This window comes from Macadamia integrifolia, chromosome 1 (genome assembly GCF_013358625.1).
Source record: "Macadamia integrifolia cultivar HAES 741 chromosome 1, SCU_Mint_v3, whole genome shotgun sequence".
In the NCBI taxonomy this organism is placed as follows: Eukaryota; Viridiplantae; Streptophyta; class Magnoliopsida; order Proteales; family Proteaceae; genus Macadamia; species Macadamia integrifolia.
The window spans coordinates 1,309,858-1,329,681 of NC_056557.1; the positions used below are offsets into that span (position 1 = coordinate 1,309,858).

Sequence of the window (19,824 nt, forward strand, 5' to 3'; positions counted from 1 at the left end):
GACCCTGCAATAGCGGAAGCCTCGTTCACTGGGTTGCTCTTTTTTATCCAGCAACTATGCATCTCCTGATTGTTTAGAAGCCAAATAATTTTTTCTCACCAAACTAAGCTACCCAAACTTGGGTACAAGTTGCTGGCTCAACAAATGGTAGAATAGTGCCAAAGCTTCTTGAAAAACAGCTCTTAAGAGCTGTGCTGCCTAGTAAACACCTAGGACAAAGCACTTTGGAGTATCCAAAATGATATTCACATTAAAATGTCGAAGTAATGCATACAGGTAACATACCTTAGCACTTATGGACGATGTTAACCTCATGTTGTGGGACTGTGTCAGTAATGTATCCTTCAGTCAATCAGTGATCAGAAATGTATGTTGTTCTAAGGCAAATATGGAAAGTATATTTTGGTATGGAGAAAGTTTGGACCCTGGATTGGGCAATTGAAAGACACAAATAAACAAATTGAGCAGCCTCAACAATAAACTAGAAATGATTGGATGCTTGTCCCAGTTCCCTGACCAGTGGCCCCATGAGAACATAGACTGTAGAACTTTATCCCATTTTCACAACTGACTTGGCAACTCAACAGTTTTCCATAGGCTTGTTAGAACCAGATTGTAAACCAGCTGGTCCTGGTTCTCACTTCAATATGACGATTCATTTTTCTGGGTTGAAAGATGTATCAGATGTGAAGGAAAATGACCTGGCACATAAATAGTGAGTGGGTGAACCTAGCACACTTTATGTTAGGGATGAGTAATACTTTTGTTTGAACTGCATTATCTGATCAAATTCACTACAATGACACTCAGAAGCATGGCAGAATAAGAGATTGATTCAGGAAGGCTCTTAATAACATTCATGTGCTTACTAAAAATTGGCCCCCCAAAGAGGATTATCAAGTTCTTTGAGAAAAACCTAGATGTGAATAATGGTTATCCCTGTAGCACACATTGAATAAGTTCATTGCCCGTGCAAGAGTTGATGCTCTACAATTGCTAATTTAGATATGAGACGACTAGGGTTTGCTAATTTAGTTTCTGTCCATTTCTATTTTTCTATATTGGGATAATTCAATTGCTATATAAACTACTTCACTGAACCACAGAGAACTTGTTTGTCCAAAATCTAACATATCTAAAACTGTTCTAGATTTCCTAAAAAGTTAATAACTTTCAGGAGAAATTAAGGCTTCATGCTTCAGTGACACTGCACGCGAAACATATAATCATGGAGAAGTAATAACCAGATTTGGATGTGGTAATATGACAAGTTTTTCTAACTTCAATCCAACTATAGAGAGCAGCAAATCACCAGATAATATCTTTGCTTCCAAAATTTTATCCTTGTAGGAAGCAATATAGATTTTTTGCTTATAGAAAGATGTGTTCTAATCACATGAATCACATGCTTATAAAAGTAAAAATAAATAAAAATTAAATTAAATTAAATAAAAACCCTCTGTATTTCACAAACAAGCTGACCATGATTCTGTCCAGACCTATTAACAAATGATTGGAGATCGCTTACAATATATATATATATATATATATATATATATAGGAAAACACCCTCGAAACAAACAAGAAATTAAGTCCAAGCCCAAGCCACGCAGCTCTGCAAATTATCACTTCACCTGCACAATCTGAACCAGAAGAGACACCATTATAGTTAACAGCCTCAATAGGAGAACAGTTACAATGAAATTAAGTGGAGGAAAAAGGAAAGAGAACCAGAAAAGCACCTGTATTCGGAGCCTTCAATGAAGCTGTGGAGAGAAAAAGGAGCTGATCCAATAACCAAGATACAGTCTCTATGATCCAACTCCATAAAAATGATTGAATTATCATAATGTCCGTTCCCTCACTCTTGCATGTACATAGAAAAGGAAGCTTCTCTGGTGGTGCTAATTCCTTCTGTTCCTCCAAAATTCTCCATTAGAAACACCTTCACTATACTAATTACTGTCCTAATCCTTGAGAATCATCCTTGGCAGGAGGTTGCTGTTGCTGTTGTTGTTGCTGGTGCATGGGGCCAGCCACCCCTCGGCTCTGCCCCATTTGCTGGTAAAACTGGCTTAAGGCTTGAGGATTCAAAACCCCAATATGACCATCTTGAGAAAGCACAAGCTCCAATCCCGGAAGTTGCTGAGTGTTCCCACCCAGAATTGAGCCAAAATTCATTGGACCCAGATTGGAACCAGGCAGTTCAAACCCATGAAATTCAATTCTTTGCAAGTAATTCGAGCTTTCGCTGGGCAAATTCGATGTGGACGGACTTGAAGAAGAAACAAACCCTGCACCAAAGCCGCAGGGTTTAATTTCAAAAGATTACTTCCTCATGTTGATGTACGATATCTTGTATTCCGTCATAGTTTAATTTAGGAGTATTGATGCAACGTCTCAACAGGCAGGATGGTGGTCCGCTAGTCGATTAACAGGCCGTGGAGGTTGCAAGGGGGGACTCCTGCATATCCCGCTAGAATTTTTTATTTGAGGGCATTTTTGTATTTTTCGGATTAGGATTTTTTGACTATATATTTGTAGCAACGGTTTCTTTATCTAAAAAACAAGCAATACTGAGAAGTGTGAGGGACGAGCACTGTAACTCTATTCTCCATTGATAGTGAAGCAGGATCTCATCTTATCAGAGACGTAGACAATCTTGTTGAACCTCGTAAATTTGTGTACATTACTTGTTCTTGTTTTTTCCATTATTTTCTACATCATTTTAAGGTTACGTTGCTACACCACAAGGGGTGTTCAATACCAAAAATTATTCATTCAACCTTGATGTGATCTATTTAGGGCACACCAGAAAATTTGTATATATATATATATATATAATGGAAGGTAAGGAGGATCAATCGACCAGCACATGTCGGCTATGGATGAAGATAAGCATAGAGAGAAACGATTACAAAACACACCGCCATTATAGTATTTTACTTTCAATGTCAACTATCAATGACACGTGTTTCTATCCCTATGGTTGTTATTTACATTCTGCCACGCTTTTTCTTTCTTTACTCTTTCCGATTCAACTAATTCATTCAATCTGCTGCCCCAAAATCCAAAGTGATTTAATTAGGATAATTAGTCTCACCTCCACCTCTCGCAGCCCTCAGCAATGGCGCACCAGGTCAGCCTCTGTTCTCTCTCTTTCTCTATCTCAGATGCCCCTCCTCCCCTGTTTTCTTACCTTGTAAGCGAGCTTTCTAGCCGTTTGAGCTAGAGGCCTGTAGTTTCTTCCAATTTTAACTTCTTTGATATCAAATCTGTTAAATCTCTGTTCATTTGTTTATTTATTTTTTCAAACAGATCCATACACTTGTCTTTTTATCTTGTTATTGATCGAACAGAATTTGCTTATTCTTCTTGTCTGGTTCTTTGGAAGAGGGGGAAAAAAATATGAAGATTTTGGGTTTTTGGTTGTGTTGCAAGTGTCAACGATACCGTTGGGGAAAAAAATCATCTGCAATTTCGATCTCGTACAATTCCGTGCAATACCACCTTCAGGCGGTGACACGTGTATTGATACCAATACAATGGCCCAGATCTGATTTAAATGACTTTTCACTGATTTAATGTTTTATTAGTTGTACCAGATCTGGGCCATTGTATTGGTATCAATACACGTGTCACCGTCTGAATGTGGTATTGCACGAAATTGTACGAGATCGGAATTGTAGACGATTTCAACCCGTTGTGTTGGAGGTTGATCTTGCATACTCACGCTGCAACGATAAGATCAAGAAAGTACTCTGTAAAAACCGCGGTGAGCAATCTCATATGTTTTTTCTTAATTAGTTGCCCATCATTTTTAGGATAAAATCGTCTGCCACCACGGAATCTAGCGGAGACTGGCGGAGGCACCTTTGGATCGTAACACGTGGACGGCCAGATGAGAGACGGAGTAGGGAAACTTGAATCAACGCGTCTCCCATTTCCCCCTTTTCTTCTTCTTCTTCTTCTCCCTCCTTCTATATTTTCCGATTCCTCCCTCCCGGCTCTGTTGCAAAGCTAGAAATGCCATTAAATGCATCAAGATCGTCGAGAAAAAGCCTCCCACCAATCCCGAGCCTCCGCTGCCTCCTCCCACCAAACCCGAGCCTGCGCCGCCACCTCCTCCTCCATATCCTCAGTGTGGTGGTTTTTGATATTCCTCCGCCTGAAACTAAGGATGTGAATTTGTAATCGAAACCGTTTATCGAAACCGAATCGATCCGTTTACACTAAAACCGTAAAATTGTTTAGTAAATGGTGCGATTTTGGTTGGCCGATTAGCTAAACGAGTAGAGTTGATTTTAACCGCGGAACCCATTGGTTTCAAACAGAATTGAAACCGTTTAAATCGAACCGTTTAAAACCATTTAAACCGATCCGATTAATCTTTATAACAATTAAATAAAAAAAGGACAGTAATCCGTATAACAATTAACAATTAAATTAAGTGTCCATCCTGCTTTGGTATGATTTATTGCAATTCAGTTCAAGTTTAAGCTTTAGATCATGAATTTATAATCCATATATGTTACTATGTGATTATGTTATCATAGATGGGGTGTTTTGGTTGAACCACCTGTCATTTTAATATTTTATGCTGTAGAAAGCTGGATTTGGATGTTGTATGATATTAGTTCTAAATGTTTGAGAATGCCCATGCAAAGAAATAACACTAGATTATCAAATTAAGACATACCATCTTTAATATAGAGTCTCTTATTTGTGATTGTCAATTATTTTTTGATAAGCTTATGATCTTCAGTTTAGAGATGGTTGCAAGTTAAAACAAATCGATTGTGAACCGTTTTACAAACCGTATGGAATAAATCGAAATCGAAATCGTTTAAAACCGTGAAACCAACGCCGTTTAGAAACCATGGAAACTGAAACCGTTTACTAAACAGTCATTGTTTCAGAAAGTGGAACCGTTTAGTAAATGGTGCGGTTATGGTTTTGGTCAAATAAATGTGAACCGAACCGATCCGCACCGTTTAAATCAAAACCAAACCGATTAACACCCTTACCTGAACCAGAGTGTTAAAATAAAAGTGAGAGGAGGAAGAGAAAGAGGAAGAGGAAGAGGAAGAGAGAGAGTAATATTTATTTGGTTCGGTTGTCCAACTCAACCTATGTCCAAAGCAAAATGTTTCTTTCAATCATGATCATCTTGTGGGATTACAATCCTTTTATATGGATAATTTGGATCTTTTAAGAAATCGAATTTTCCATATTTCTATTACAATTAGTATCTTTATCAATAAACCATTGATTGAGCAATATTTCAAGCTTGGCTTTATCCCAGATCTTCTTACCAAGCTTGTCCTTGGTGGAATCCTTATCAGTAATCTCTTGATTGAGTAACATATCAAGCTTTGCCTTATTCTAAATCTTCTTGCCAAGTTGGTCTTTAGTGGAATCTTCATCAGCAATCCTTTGATTAGCAATCTTTTGATTGAGTAACATACCAAGCTTGACCTTATCCCTAATCTTCTTACCAAGCTGGTCCTTAGTGGAATCCTTATCAGTAATCTCTTGATTAAGTAACATATTAAGCTTGGTCTTATTTTAAATTTTCTTGCCAAGTTGATGCTTGGTGGAATCCTCATCAGCAATCCCTTGATCAGCAATCCTTTGATTGAGTAAGATACCAAGCTTGACCTTATTCCTAATCTTCTTACCAAGCTGGTCCTTAATAGAATCCTTATCACAAATCCCTTGATTGAGTAGCATACCAAGCTTGGCCTCATCCCAAATCTTCTTGCGTAGCTGGTCATTGGTGGAAGTAGTTATTAATGCAATATTTTCTCTTATACGCCCTGTCAAACTCAAGGGGGGAGAAGACACCATGAGGTTGGATAAAATAGTATAGAATCGTATGGTAGATAGAGTCTTTGTAAAGATATCAGCTAGTTGCTCTTTTGTTGATATAAACCGTATATCGAGATGGCCTTTGGTGACTTTGTCCCTGAAAAAGTGGAATTCAATCTCGACATGTTTTGTTCTCACATCAAATATTGGGTTGGCAGTGAGGTATGTCGCTCCAACATTATCGCACAATAGAATAGGGGCATTTGGAAAAAAAAATATATAACTCCTTGACCAATAATTGAAGCCATGTGAGTTCAGCAGCAGTATTGGCTAGGGCCCTATATTCTGACTCAGTACTTGAGTGAGCTACGGTGGCCTGCTTACGGGAGCTCCATGATATCAAGTTATTACCAAAAAAGATGGCAAAACCACCAGTTGATTTTCTACATCTGGGTAGCCAGCCTAGTCCGCATCTGAATAGGCTGAGAGATGTATTGCGGTGTTTGGACTAAAAATTATTCCGTTTGAAGCAGTGCCTTTGAGGTTGCGTAGAATTCTCTTGACGGCAGACCAATGATCAGTTGTTGGGCTATGCATGAGCTGAAATACTTTATTGACAGCAAATTGAATGTCTGGACGAGTCAGAGTAGCATATTGGAGAGCACCAACTATGCTTCGGTATAGTGTTGGATCATCCATAGGGGTACTTGCAAATTTGGTAAGATGTGCAACGATGGACATTGGTGTAGAGACGGGTTTGCAATCAATCATATTAGCTCGGACTAATAGATCTAGTATATATTGTTTTTGAGAGAGATGTAGCCCTTGTGATAATTGAGTAACACTAATTCCAAGAAAATAGTGTAATGGACCCAAGTCTTTTATGGCGAATGCTGCTCCAATCTTCTTAAGAAAACTGTTTAAAAGAGCATCATTGTTGTCGGTGAGGATGATGTCATCCACATAAATTAGAATGTATATAGTTCCTGCCTCTTTATAAGAGAAAATATTGAGGGAGGGAAAATTGCTACTACCTGTGTTGGTAGAAGGTAGCAAGGGGGAGGGGGATCCAGGAGTAGTCTGGTGCTCTGATATCATGTTAAAATAAAAGTGAGAGATGAAGAAGAAGAGGAAAAAGAAGAAGAAGGAGAGAGAGAGAGAGAGAGAGAGAGAGAGAGAGAGAGAGAGAGAGAGAGAGAGAGCAATATTTACTCGGTTCGGTTGTCCAACTCAACCTATGGTATCATTATAAGAGAAAATATTGAGTCAGATTTAGAGTATTGCCAAACATCCTGATGAGGTCCATAAGGAATAGAAGAGATAGAGGACACTACATATGAAGGTAAAAAAGATAGAAGTAATGTAGTATTCTAACCAGAGGGTGTTAAGAGTTCGCTTACCATTCTAGTCCTTAGATGAGTAGGAATAGAGATGTTAGAGTCACCCAGAGAGCCCTGTAGACATGGAATCCACAGGTCCCACTCAATGTCTGTTTGTTGTACATTTCTGACTATGTGTTTGCACCATCGTCCTAGGAATGGAATCATACGAACCCATTTTCAAACCATCAATTAATACAATGATTTTAACAATAAAAGTCACTCCATCAAAATGCTAAACAAAATTTAAGGTTGTTTTTTTCAAATCTATAAATAAATCCCATATACTATTCAATGTCATCCATTCATTATTTTAATGCACACTTTCAGGGTTACAATATGAAGTGTCTACAAAAGGTCTCTCTTTGATTGAGACTATAAAAAAACAAAAAATGAAGAAGTGATTCCTCTCTCCCAAATCGTTAGGGTGAGCATAATCTTACTGACACCTCATTGAAGGGTGCCGAAGCCCAACAAACAATAAAAACAAACATTTATTCAAAATCACTGAATACACATGACCAAAATTGAAAGATTAAAAATAGATTCAAAGACTCAAATACATCCGACTTTAAAACAATGTCAAACATCCGGAAAAATATCACCTAAACTTCGAAAGCTCAAGCAACTGATAAAACATTACTTGAGCTTTAAAATAAAGGAACGAGAATCACCCAACTAAAATCCTATTCAGAATTTTTAAAACAAAATCAAACAACCAACAAAACATCGCTTATGTCTTAAAAGCCAAGAATAGGAGCCACCAGCTCAATAATCCTTTCAGGTTTGTGAAAGAATAAAATAAACAAGATACTGAAAATTATTTGAGGAAGATAATTTTCAGCAAAAAAGAAGCATTTTAGAATCGAGAATCAAGCACAAAGCTTGGTCGGTGATCTCCAAGCTTAGCAGATCAGCTTGCCAACATACCATCCTAAGGCCGAGCAGCTCTTCACCAGTTGACCGATGCGAACGATTCGTCGGCCAATGATGCACTCAGTCCAGTGCTTGGTTTTCTGAGGGGATGCTATCCAATTATACTGTGGACCGGGCTGTACACTTCAGACCATTGATGAAACTCAAAATTCTACAAAAGACTATAGTCGACCACCTGCAAGCCTAAGCCTCGGCTCAGCTCCTCACAAGCTCGAGCCCTGGCTCAGCACCTCACAAGCTAAAGCTCCGACTCGGCACCCCATGCCCTTAAAACATTAAGGCATACAAGCCCAAGCCCTGACTCGGCACCTCACAAGCCCAAGCTCCGGCTCGATGCCTCAAGCCCTTAGACATTAAGGCATCCAAGCCCGAGCTCTGGTTCGGCACCTCAAGCCCTTAAACTTTAAGGCATGTAAGCCTGAGCCCCGGCTTGGCACCTCACAAGTGCAAGCTCCGGCTTGGCACCTCAAGCCCTTAGACATTAACGCATGCAAGCCTGAGCCCTCGGCTCGGCACCTCACAAGCCTAAGCTCCGGCTCGACACCTCAAGCCCTTAGGTGTTAAGGCACTCAAGCCCAAGCTCTAGCTCAACACCTCAAGACTTTACGGACCAAGGCACGTGAGCTCGAGCCTCAACTTGACACCTCAAAGCTTTACATACTAAAGCATGTAAGGCTCAACCTCAATTCAACACCAAAGGATATCGAGCCAATGATTCTTTGGCGGTCGGCACTCAAAAACCCAACTTCGAAGGTCGGTACAGAAAGACAACTATAAAAAATCAAAAGTAAACAAAATTATCTTCACTAAACTGAAGATCCATAACCTGATCCGAGCACATAATCCTTGGTTATTGAACTACTACACGTCGACCTACCGACCTCAACTTGAAGGAGTGGGGGGCTTATGATGAGGGTAAAAATGCCACTCCCTCGAGTCATCCTTGGTCGAGCCAACCCCTTGGGTCATCCTTGCTAAAGACGATCCCTTGGTTCATCCTTGACGAAATCGACCCCTTAGCTCACCCTTGACACATCCTTGGTCGAGCTGACCCCTTGGCTCACCCTTGACTCATTCTTGGCCGAATCGACCCTTTGCCACATCCTTGGCCGAGCAGACCATCCAGGTCATCCCTGGGAAATCTGACCCCTTGGGTCATCCTTGGCCGAGCCAACCCCTTGGGTCACCTCCCTAAGGAGTGATCCGATCTTAGCGATTGTAGGGACAATCCCGAGGATCGCTTATTACCAGCTCAATAGATCTTATCGTCAACTCAGAAAATCTTATCATTAGGAGATATCCCAACAAGTAAGGTAATAGTTACCTGTTAAGTGTGTCTCGAATTCTTGACCCGTTTTGAAGATTGACCCGATCCGACATATTTTGGTGGCGACCCGAATGGGAATTTTTTCTGAGATCTGTGATGGAAGCAGAGGATTACACCCATCGTTCTGAGATCTTCGATCGGATCGACCGCGACCCGATGGGTCGAACCGCTATTTGGAGTATATATATAATGTACTGTTGCTTGTTGAGAGTCATTGTATTCTAGGGTTTTCACGAAGCTAGGGTTTCAGGGCGAGTTCTTCCTCGCCGCTGCTAGGGTGTAATCCTTCTTCTGCATAGTGAATCATCTTCTTCTTCGCCCGAGGACGTAGCACACCACCCTGGTGTGTGAACCTCGTTAAATCTCTGTGTCGTACGGATCTATTGTCTTTCTTTATTCGTGTTTCTTGGTGTTTGATCTAACATTACCTAATGGGACTCTTCCAAGAGTTATCCTAACAAGAGTGAACTACTTGCCAAAATAGGACTCTCCTTAAACCCCTCTCTTCATTCATTACTTATAAACATTAAGGTAAGCCTTCAAATAGGGGGATGGATTATTTTCATAATAAATTCTTTTGAGTAACTATTGTGGAGAAAATACGACTTAGGCATCGGAGGGTCCCCCGTCGGGTCAGCCCGGCTCTCATTTGTCTACTCTTTTGTGTACGTCTATCGTGGAATACCAAGTCTTGCAAGGAAGATCACCCGGTCAATTTTTACTGCATCAGATATATTTCATTTATTATGCACAAGTCTTTATGGAAACCCCCTAAATGGGCAAGAGTATTGAAGAATTCCAATTAATATAGTACAACAGAAATATATTGGTTGATCATCCACCGGTGGATGGTGATCGACCAGTGGATCTGTACTACCCATATCAGGTTAATTGCCATGGGGCCCGACATGTTGTGGTTGTGATTTCCGATATGTTTTCTTATGCATGACACATCACTTCTTGTGATCAATAAATACCTTGTGGAGCCAAGGTGGTGGCCCAACAATAAAGTTAATGGGTTTTGGGTTCTTCACTAGACCAAGGCAAACAAGCCCTTAGTTGCTTATGCCTATAAATAGAAGCAAGCCATTAAGGCTCATTTACTTCAACCTAAAACGTAAGAGGGTGAGAAAGAAAGGGGAAGAAAAAGGGGGAAAGAGGCTTGGAGCTCGGTTCTTTCTATTTACATTTGCTCAACCAAGTTTGGTGGTCAATATCCACATTTCCCTCTTCATTTTGTTGTTCTAAAATTACCTAGGTTTTTGGTTTTGATTAGGTTTTGGGTTAACACCCAACGTTGGGTCTTGAAGTTTGAATGAGCATACCTCCTTGTGTTTGTAGGACTCCAGTGTATACCCTCTAACCTAATAAAGATGTTTCTCAAGCTTAAATTAGATGGGTTAGGTAGAAAACCCATTTTTTAGGGTTTTGAACTAAGATTCAATTGAATCTCCCAATTCAACCATTAGAAATGAGGTCTGATAGGCTTAGGTGAAAGGTAAAGTGACCCTCTAAATTCTCTATGGACCTAAAATGGTCTCAAATTCTCTATGGACCTAAAATGGTCCAGGTAGGTACGTGGTAGTTGGGATATGAGCGGAAGAACTATCTTCAGTCAATCACCACCAATCACCAGTGACACCAACCAATGGATAGATCCCAAAAATCTGCAGCTTTTGGTCCATCCACCGATGAAACCTACATGTGCGACCTGATCCACTAGTAGTATCCACCAATGGAATTTTCTACTAAACTTCAGTACTGCAAGGTGAATGATCCACCAAAGGATCTTTGTTGAACCTTCTCCAGTGCTATATGGGAAATTTTTTAGGGAGTCTTTTGGGGTCTTTCACACCTTTATTAACACACTAAATTTACACATGTTATAGGTCAGATACAAATTTCTCGGTGAGGCCTATTGGGGTACTTTTGGGCATAGATTCTGAGTTAAATCTCACCAAGTTAGTAGACAAGGTGAGTGGATGGTTTGAATTTCTTTTGAGTGTTTTATCTTATAGAACTGATGCATGCAATCTTATACACGTGTTTAATTTTATAACCTCATGTATGTTTATTTATTATTTATGTTCAACTACTTTTATATGAAATTATTGTTGTGGTTGTTATTGTGAATGGGTGGGATCCGGTGTGGCAAACAGAGATTTTGGTACCGTAATCATCATATTGTTGCCTAAATTCTACATTGTGTGTGCATTAGAGATAGGCATGAAAATTAGTTGTGGTATGGCCGATGTATGACTTTGGAACCATATTTGTCATACTAACTACATTTAGCTAAGCTTGGAAATGGGTTGGGTGTGGCCGATGGATTATTCCATCGTCCTACCTTATTCAATAATGATATGTTTTTTATAAAGAGAAAGAGAGACACCATGGTTTTTGGACGAACAGGCTAATTCAATAGTGGACTTTATTAAAAGAAAAGCACGCATTTCGTCCTACTACAAGGTTAAAAGGATCAATCTGTATCTGTCTACTCAAATGGATTTGTCCACGTTTTTCTTTCAAAAATTTTTTTTTCATTTATTTATTTATTTTTATCCTTGATTTGTATAGACACACCGATATGGTATCAATCAAGGTCAATATCGATATTGATTAGTTTATACGACCAATCCGATATTGAAACTTTCCTATTGCATAATGGCATTTTCATAGTATGTATATATATATATATATATATATATTGTTTGAATTGATTCGGTAAAGAAACTTTTTTTTTTTTTTTTTAAATTAATCCTTAAATAGGTTTACCAAATGGATTGTATTCCTCTCCATGGAGCCGAGAGAATTGGGAGTCATCCCATGGGTAGGCTAACAAAAAGACACATGCCCGAGTCACCCAGCCTTGGGATGGCTCCCAAATCCCTAAGGGCCCGTTTGTTTAGAGGGGACTTGGTGGGGTGGGATCAATGGGGTGGGATTTCTGACAAATTTACCACAAAATAGTGTAAAATAGGGTTGTTTGGCTGAAAGGGGTGGGAGAGCTGTGGAATTATTGTCAGATGGTCAGGATTTCCTGTCGGAGGTGTGTTTCTTCCATTTCTTCCCTTTCAAAGTCCCACCGATTTGGTGGGACTCTTTTGGGAAAGACGAAGGAAAACGATCCGGTGGAAGAAAGACGAAGGAAGCAATCTCTCCCAGCTCTGTGGCTTCTTCCTCAACTTAATTTATAATCTTCCAGCAGAGATAAGGCTACGATTTCTCTCCAGCTATGTGTCTTCTTCCTCAACTTGTTTGTAGGTAATACCAAGAAAAAGGGTTTTCATTCGGCTCCTTCTCCTTCTTTTCTAATCTTCCCGTCTTCCTTGCGAAAACGCTAGCCATCAAATACCTAGTCGCAACCACTCCAAAGCTCATCATTGCTGTCTACTCCATCGATCACCAACGAAGACACTCGGTCACCGCTGCAAGCCTTCTCCCGTAAGAACCCTCTCTGAAAACCTCTCTCTCTCTCTCTCTCTCTCTCTCTCTCTCTCTCTCTCTTTCTCTTCTACGAAGCCCTAACACCAACTTTCTATGTCTTGTGTTGGCGAAACCTAACCCCATCACAATAGAAATCACCTCTCTTTCTGCTCATCCCAACCCTTTCTTTATGAAACCCCTGCTCCACCCTTGGGGTTTGGTGCTTCGATTCTGTCATTGGAATTGATAACTGGTAATTAAGTTCGCATTATAATTTTTTTTTTTTAACTTTTCCCTCTCGCCTCAGATTTTCTTTTGTTTTGCAATATTCTTGTACCCTTCAATCTCTACTCTCGAATTGTGCTTTTAATTTCTTATTTTATTTTTCATTTACTGCAGTTTCATCCGTCAGCTATCTGCATCCCCATTGTTCTACCAACTATTGAAATGTCTTCCTAAGTGCTTTAATCTTAAAAATCCTTGAAGTTCCCTACTTCAGTTGCAGCTTAAACTGAAAATATTAGGTGCTTAAAATCATTGAATGTTATTTGTATCTGCAGAAATTGGTTTAATTATTAAAAGGTTAAAAAGATTGCTTACTTCTGAATTAAATATCTCCTGAGAAGTTACTGACTATAAGATTATGTAAGCAAATGGATTACTTGGTTGAGCTTAACCCAAACCAATGTCATCTTTGGTGTTATTGGTTGGGGACTTGGGGGCATTCTTTTTCACTTCAAGTCATTAAATTACTCATCTCTTTTATTTAATTATCTTTTTCATTCTCATATTTATTTTCTATGAAATTTAAAATGCATTTTTAAATAATTGCACAAATTAAATCTTGCTGAATTGCAAATTTAATTGGGTTTTAATCCATGCATGTAGATAGTGATAATCCATATAATCGTACTAAAACAAATCTCAACAGAATTTTCTTTTCTTCTTCTATATAGTCTGCAATTTTTAGATCTCATCCAAGTCATTGATATGCAAAATGTTATTGGGTATTGAAGATTATATGCCAAATAGGTTTACATACTTTTGACATCAGTACTAAAAGAATGAAAAAATGCCGTTACTTCAATAGTTTTGAGTTCAATGTTTGTTCCTTCAGAAGTGGAATATGGATGTTATTGTATATCAACAACGGAGAAGAATAGCAGCAACAGCCACCATTGCTGAAGGACATCACCTGTTAGAGAGGGGCCTAGTGGAAATCGATATACTCCAAGGCCAAAAAAACAGAAACAAAGTGTTGATTTTGATCAACTAGCCACCATTGCTGAAGGCATCAAGGATTTGGCAGCTGCACTTCGAGAACCACCCAAGCAACCCAGCCCTTATCAGATGGATTTGACACCTATCCTCCATGCCATACGAGAGATCCCTGATATTTCTGATGTCATTGCTAGTAGGTCTTTTGAATACTTGAGTGCAAATCCAGTGCAAGCTAATATATTTATGTCATATGATGTCTCACACAGGGCAAACTTTCTTTGGAGGCATTGGCATTCACAAGACCCCAATGGATAGAAGGGCTGTTTAGATTATGAATATTATGTTCTGCCTTTTTGTGAACTCTTTACACATATATTAGTTCAAAACTATGTAGTTAGAACTTTGACTCTAGGTTGAAGAACTTATTTCTGTTTAATTATTTTAGAATAGAATGTTTGAGTGGGATGTATATTATTTTTAATGGTTTCCTACAGACTAATGATGTAATATTCTCAAACTTTTGGACAAATTATGGACGGACTTTATGCTCTTCATTTTGGATTCTTGATTTTTGTAAGCTTTACTGTGGTTACTTGAATGTCTCTTCATAAATTCTCTCCTTGGAGACATTCATACACTTAATTGTTTCATGTTTACCCAATTGCATAGGGATCTTAATAATCACCAAGGAAATGACCCATCAGATTGAAGATATGAATGAAGCTCAGCCAAATAAAAAAGGAAATGGGGCATTGGATCAAGAGTTGCCGAGAAGGAACTAAATTCACTTATTAAAGTGGATTTCTCTTTCTCATTTTAAATAATTTTTTGCATGGGTTTTAGACTTAGTATTTGAATTGGGTAGATATATATCTCCTATATGACTGTTATTCCTTGATGGATTGTTGATGTAGCCATTAAATTCATTGTATCAAATTATTTGTGTTGCAACCAACTTTATGAGAGGGTTCACCACAATTAGCCTCTTTAGAATAATTTTTTATTATCTAAATTAAATTAATTAATTAATATTGGTGAATCCCACATTTTATTGTAACCACAAAAATATGAAGGTCACATTAGTAGGTGTTAATGTGATGACGTTATTTGATAATAGTGTTCTTGTAATTATATTGTAGTATAGCAACTTTCCCTTCAATCATAAATTCTGATATCCAAACATACATGGGGTGGTAAAGTTCAATTTTCCCAAGCCAACCAAACAAGCATGGGGTGGGAAAGTAATACTTTTCTACAACTTTTTCATTCTTGTCATTCACCCCAATAATATGTGGGACCCATGTGTCATACAATCTCACCCCAGACTCCCCTCTAAACAAACGGGGCCTCAGTTTCATGGAGAGGAGTCGGATACTTACCAAATGCCATTTTTCATTCTATCTAAATAAAATAACAAAATATTAATTTTGTTTAAGATTGACGTCACCTTTTAATAAAAATAAATAAAATAAAATAAAATAAAAGATGACTCCACCAAACATACTGCAACCAAATTGACTCAGATCCTCTCGAATTGGTTGGAGTTATAGGGAGACATCCTATGGTTAGGAGAATCGGATACACACACCCCAACATATATATGTGCACATGTCCCCAAAATCTTCCAGCCGTCAATTGTCTCCCTGGGCATACCAACGGGCTTCTCAGGTACCCACATGTGAAAACTATCAGATCCGACTCTTTTCTTATAAACATGTCACCAAGTGCCAATAAGTCATCCAATGGTAATGATGACTCGGACATGCATCTCAATACGTTGGTGCGCATCCCTATATCGACCCAACAGTTGAATGACATAGGTAAATGAGCCAATAATTGAAGAGGATGTTTTTCCAAAACCCTCTCACTGGAGATCAATCTTCAAGCTCCCCAGTTTTATCGTTGAATGGCCTTTGATCTAAGTAATAGCAATTTAGAATGTCAGATTCTCTATGTGCCTGCTCTAAAGTTCAACTCCGTGCGCTAACAAACCGTCCACGGCCCATGCCTCCACGGTCTATTCGAATGAAAAAAATAAATAAAAACCATTTACAGTAAAAAAACAAGGTTCGAAAAGATGGAATCAAGGTTGGGATGGAAGATTGATTAAGGTCGATATCATTCATACCTCAATCCAAATTGAACTGTAGCGTCAACTAAGAACTGAGATTGGTCAGGAACAATACTCATACCAGTATTGATCCAATTCAATCGAATCCAATCTCATCCAATCCGATTCCTCTAAGGCTCAAACCATGATCCAAAGACTCCAAAATCTCAAAACTAGGGATGTCAAAACCTAGCCCAAATCAATAAAATCAATCAAAACTGATAGATAAAATCCGAACCAAACCAAACAGATCCTTATTAGATTGGTTTTAAATTGAGGTATGTTGAGACCGGTTGAAAACCAGTCCAAACCAAACTTTCTACTAGAATTTGTGAATTACATGGGAAGCACCAGCGGAGTTGAGGAATGTCAAATTGAATAACGCAGGGATGACGATATTGTCTGGCATGCCTAGCAGCATGACTTTGGGGTGTTGTTGGCAATCCAATCCCTCCACAAGCAAAATGCCCACAATCCAAGCAGACCCAAATGGATTTTGAATTTGACTTTGCATTCATATGACCTGTTCCTTTCTTCTTCCCAGCTTTACTCCTTCCCTTACCTGACCTCCGATCAACCGCATCTTCCCTACAATCTTCGCACCTAACAGATTCCACTGAACCAATTTTTGAAGAGATTTTACTCAAATCAACACCCTTAGTGAGATGGGTACATGTGTTTCTCTCACTAACAACTACTCCAGCACCAGCACTATCAAAAACAAAAAAACAAAAAATCAGCGCAGAGAAATGACCACAACAACCAGAGTTTAATAGGAAACAAGCAATCCAATCCAACACCGATTGTATGCATCAACGATACAAATTCTGAAAACCCATCAATAGATTTGTGTTACCAAAAAAAAAAAACCTACTTAAATATCTGCTCACCTAGAAATCTGAATGCAGAAGCAACCGAGATTACTTGCAGAGTCTTCAATCGATATGCATTACTCTTGGGCGAGAGAGAGAGACCTCGTTTTTTGTAAGACTAGAATCTGAGGTAAGGATGATAGTAGAGTGGCGTTCGCATTAGAGTGGTAGTCCGCAACTTCTCTGCTCAATGGAGGAGAAGAGAGTGAGTTGGAAATAGAGGTGAAGAATGAACTTAAGAGAAGGAGCATGGGTTACCTGAGGTTAAAACTGTAATAACAGTGAAACACAGACCAGATGGAGTGGGACCCTTCGTTTCTTTCTTGATTATCTCCAAATCAACTATACCGGTTGGTTAGAGGATCATAGCGGTCCATTCAATTGAATGACTAGGGTCACAATTTTTCTTGAATTGTAATAAATCTAGAATTAAGTGGTTCTTTTTTTTTTTTTTGGGTTTCCACTTGTCCCCTCTCAATATCATGGACAAGTGTTTTTTTGAGTTGGACACAAGGATGCGCGTCCCACGAAGGAAACATGAGTCATTTTGGCTTTTGAACCCTTATATCTAGACGAAGTCCCTGTTTTTCAACAAAAAAAACTTTGTTCCTTACAAATTTTAACAACTTAAGAATTTATTTGTTCGGAATAAAAAGATAAGCCCATTGACTGATGACCATAGCCTCATCCTCCAAAGCCTCAACTCTAATCTATTGCTTAAGAATTTATTTGTTCCGAATAAAAAGATAAGTCCATTGACTGATGACCATAGCCTCTCCCTCCAAAGGCTCAACTCTAGCCTATTGCACAAAAAAAAACTCTAGCCTAAGGTTGTTAATCGGTTCGGTTTTGATGTATACGGTGTGGATCGATTCAGTTCACATTTATTTGGTTGAATAAACCAAAACTGTACCACTTACTAAACAGTTGCACTTTTTAAAACGACAACCGTTTAGTAAACAGTTTCAGTTCAACGGTTTTTAAATGGTGTCGATTTTACGGTTTTAAACGGTTTTGATCTCGGCTTATTCCATATGGTTTGTAATCGATTTGCTAGTTTATTCGTATGCTTACTAAAATTTTCTTTTGTTGATAATCGCTTCAATCTTGTATCAAATTAAATGAGGCATTGAACAAACAAGGATTTAACTACATAACTACGTAATATGAGTAAATTATTGAATAGACTCTTGGACAACCTCTATGATCCTTAATTCTTCCTTAAATTAAACCACTATGTTTTGTTAGAACAACAAAATATTTAATCATTATACGGGTTAATCGGATTGGTTTTGACAATTTAAACAGTTCGATTTTCACGGTGTCAATTCGATTTGAAACCAACAGGTTAAACGGTTAAAACCAACCCAACCTATTTAACTAATCAGTCTTGAAACCAAAATCGAACCATTTATTAAACGGTTTTGTGGTTTTTGTGTAAACAGCTCGATTTGATTTCGGTAAACAGTTTCGATTTCAAATTCACATCCTTACTCTAGCCTATACAAAGACAAAGGTGTCTCTTGACCTCCAACCTCAAAAAACAAACCACATAGCCTCCATTCGATTTAAGTGGTGTGCACTATATACACCGCGCAAGAAAAATATTTTTGGACTTTCAATCAAGGACCAAAACAATTCAAACCCTAGATAAATGGAGATGTTCTCTTACACTCGTGATAAAAAGGGATGTGTTGTTAAGCAATGTTTGCCCTAGATCTTGTTCCTGAGATTATATTATGGGAAAAGGCTAGGCATATCGCTAGCATATCATAAGCTAGCACCTACTGCGTCTATTTCTCTTCTTTCGCCTTCTGAAATGATTGCCATGCCCCTCCTATATGATATCCCATCCCACGCCCAATTGGTACCAACTGCTTGCTTACCAGTGACCACACACAAGTAGTGTGCCTATCCCTCTCCCGTTATATTATAGGTGAATCCAACTTCTTATGTTGGAGAAGCAAAATGTGTATCTATGATGGGCACTTAACATTTGAGATATGCCTGCAATGTTGGAATTGTGTCCATCAAATACGTACTTTCATGTTTTTAACTTATTAATTAGGGAGAGGTATAGGAAAGCCAGAAGGATGCAATGGCATCAGGAAAGCTGGGGAGGTGAAAGCCGTTAGATTCAAGTAATTCCATGTGAATCAATGGATGGGGATATAACTTTATAGGAAAAAGTTAAATTAATCTGCCAAAATACCCTACAGAACTCTACATAATACAATGCTATTTCTGCTATTGGATAAAAATGCTCACACACTGTACAGTATTCATATAAAGATGCAGTGTTTACAAATGAGATATCGTCTTCTCATTTTGGAAGGGGAATGTGTGAATCCATGTTTTCTCCTTTCCAAGCGACTACATGATTCTGGATCTGCCTAAACCAATGGGTACCACGAGTAGGCTTCTCTAAAATCTCATCGACATTGAGCACATGATACCATGCTCTTTCTCTACTCTCCTAAACAGAAATGGAAGCAAGTGTTGAGAGACAATGGGAGAGTTGGGAGGAAGGGAGAGGTGAAGTTAATGTATAAGTAGAATGGCGGAGAGAATGGTTCGATGGAAGCCTGACGATAGGGAGGGAAGGCTGAAAGTGTCTCTGGAGTAACGGGCAATCCAAGACCTGTTACCAATAATTGGAATTTTTGCCGGAGTCGCTAAAAGTGAAGTGGAACCCTTGTTGAGTGGAGAAGCTTTGACGATGGGTAATTGACCCATTCCCAT

General features: G+C 38.8%; 1 protein-coding gene across 1 annotated transcript; it reads right to left on the reverse strand.

Annotated features, from left to right (window-relative positions):
- Positions 1 to 1,959: 1,959 nt before the first annotated feature.
- LOC122079315 (transcription factor TCP20-like) lies at positions 1,960 to 19,824 on the reverse strand. Its single transcript, XM_042645684.1, has 3 exons — positions 19,724 to 19,824; positions 16,773 to 16,921; positions 1,960 to 2,294 (listed from the first exon to the last, which is right to left on the reverse strand). The coding sequence occupies exons 1-3, from the start codon at positions 19,822 to 19,824 to the stop codon at positions 1,960 to 1,962; spliced, it is 585 nt and encodes a 194-aa protein (XP_042501618.1).

What these genes read in the sequence shown, in the direction of transcription:
- LOC122079315 (XM_042645684.1), bottom strand. Translation starts at nt 19,824, where the DNA reads ATGGGAATGGGTCAATTACCCATCGTCAAAGCTTCTCCACTCAACAAG. An exon ending in ATTCCAATTATTGGTAACAG is followed by an intron (nt 16,922 to 19,723) that starts GTCTTGGATTGC and finishes TGTTTTTGATAG; the next exon opens with TGCTGGTGCTGGAGTAGTTG. An exon ending in TGCGGTTGATCGGAGGTCAG is followed by an intron (nt 2,295 to 16,772) that starts GTAAGGGAAGGA and finishes GCTTTGGTGCAG; the next exon opens with GGTTTGTTTCTTCTTCAAGT.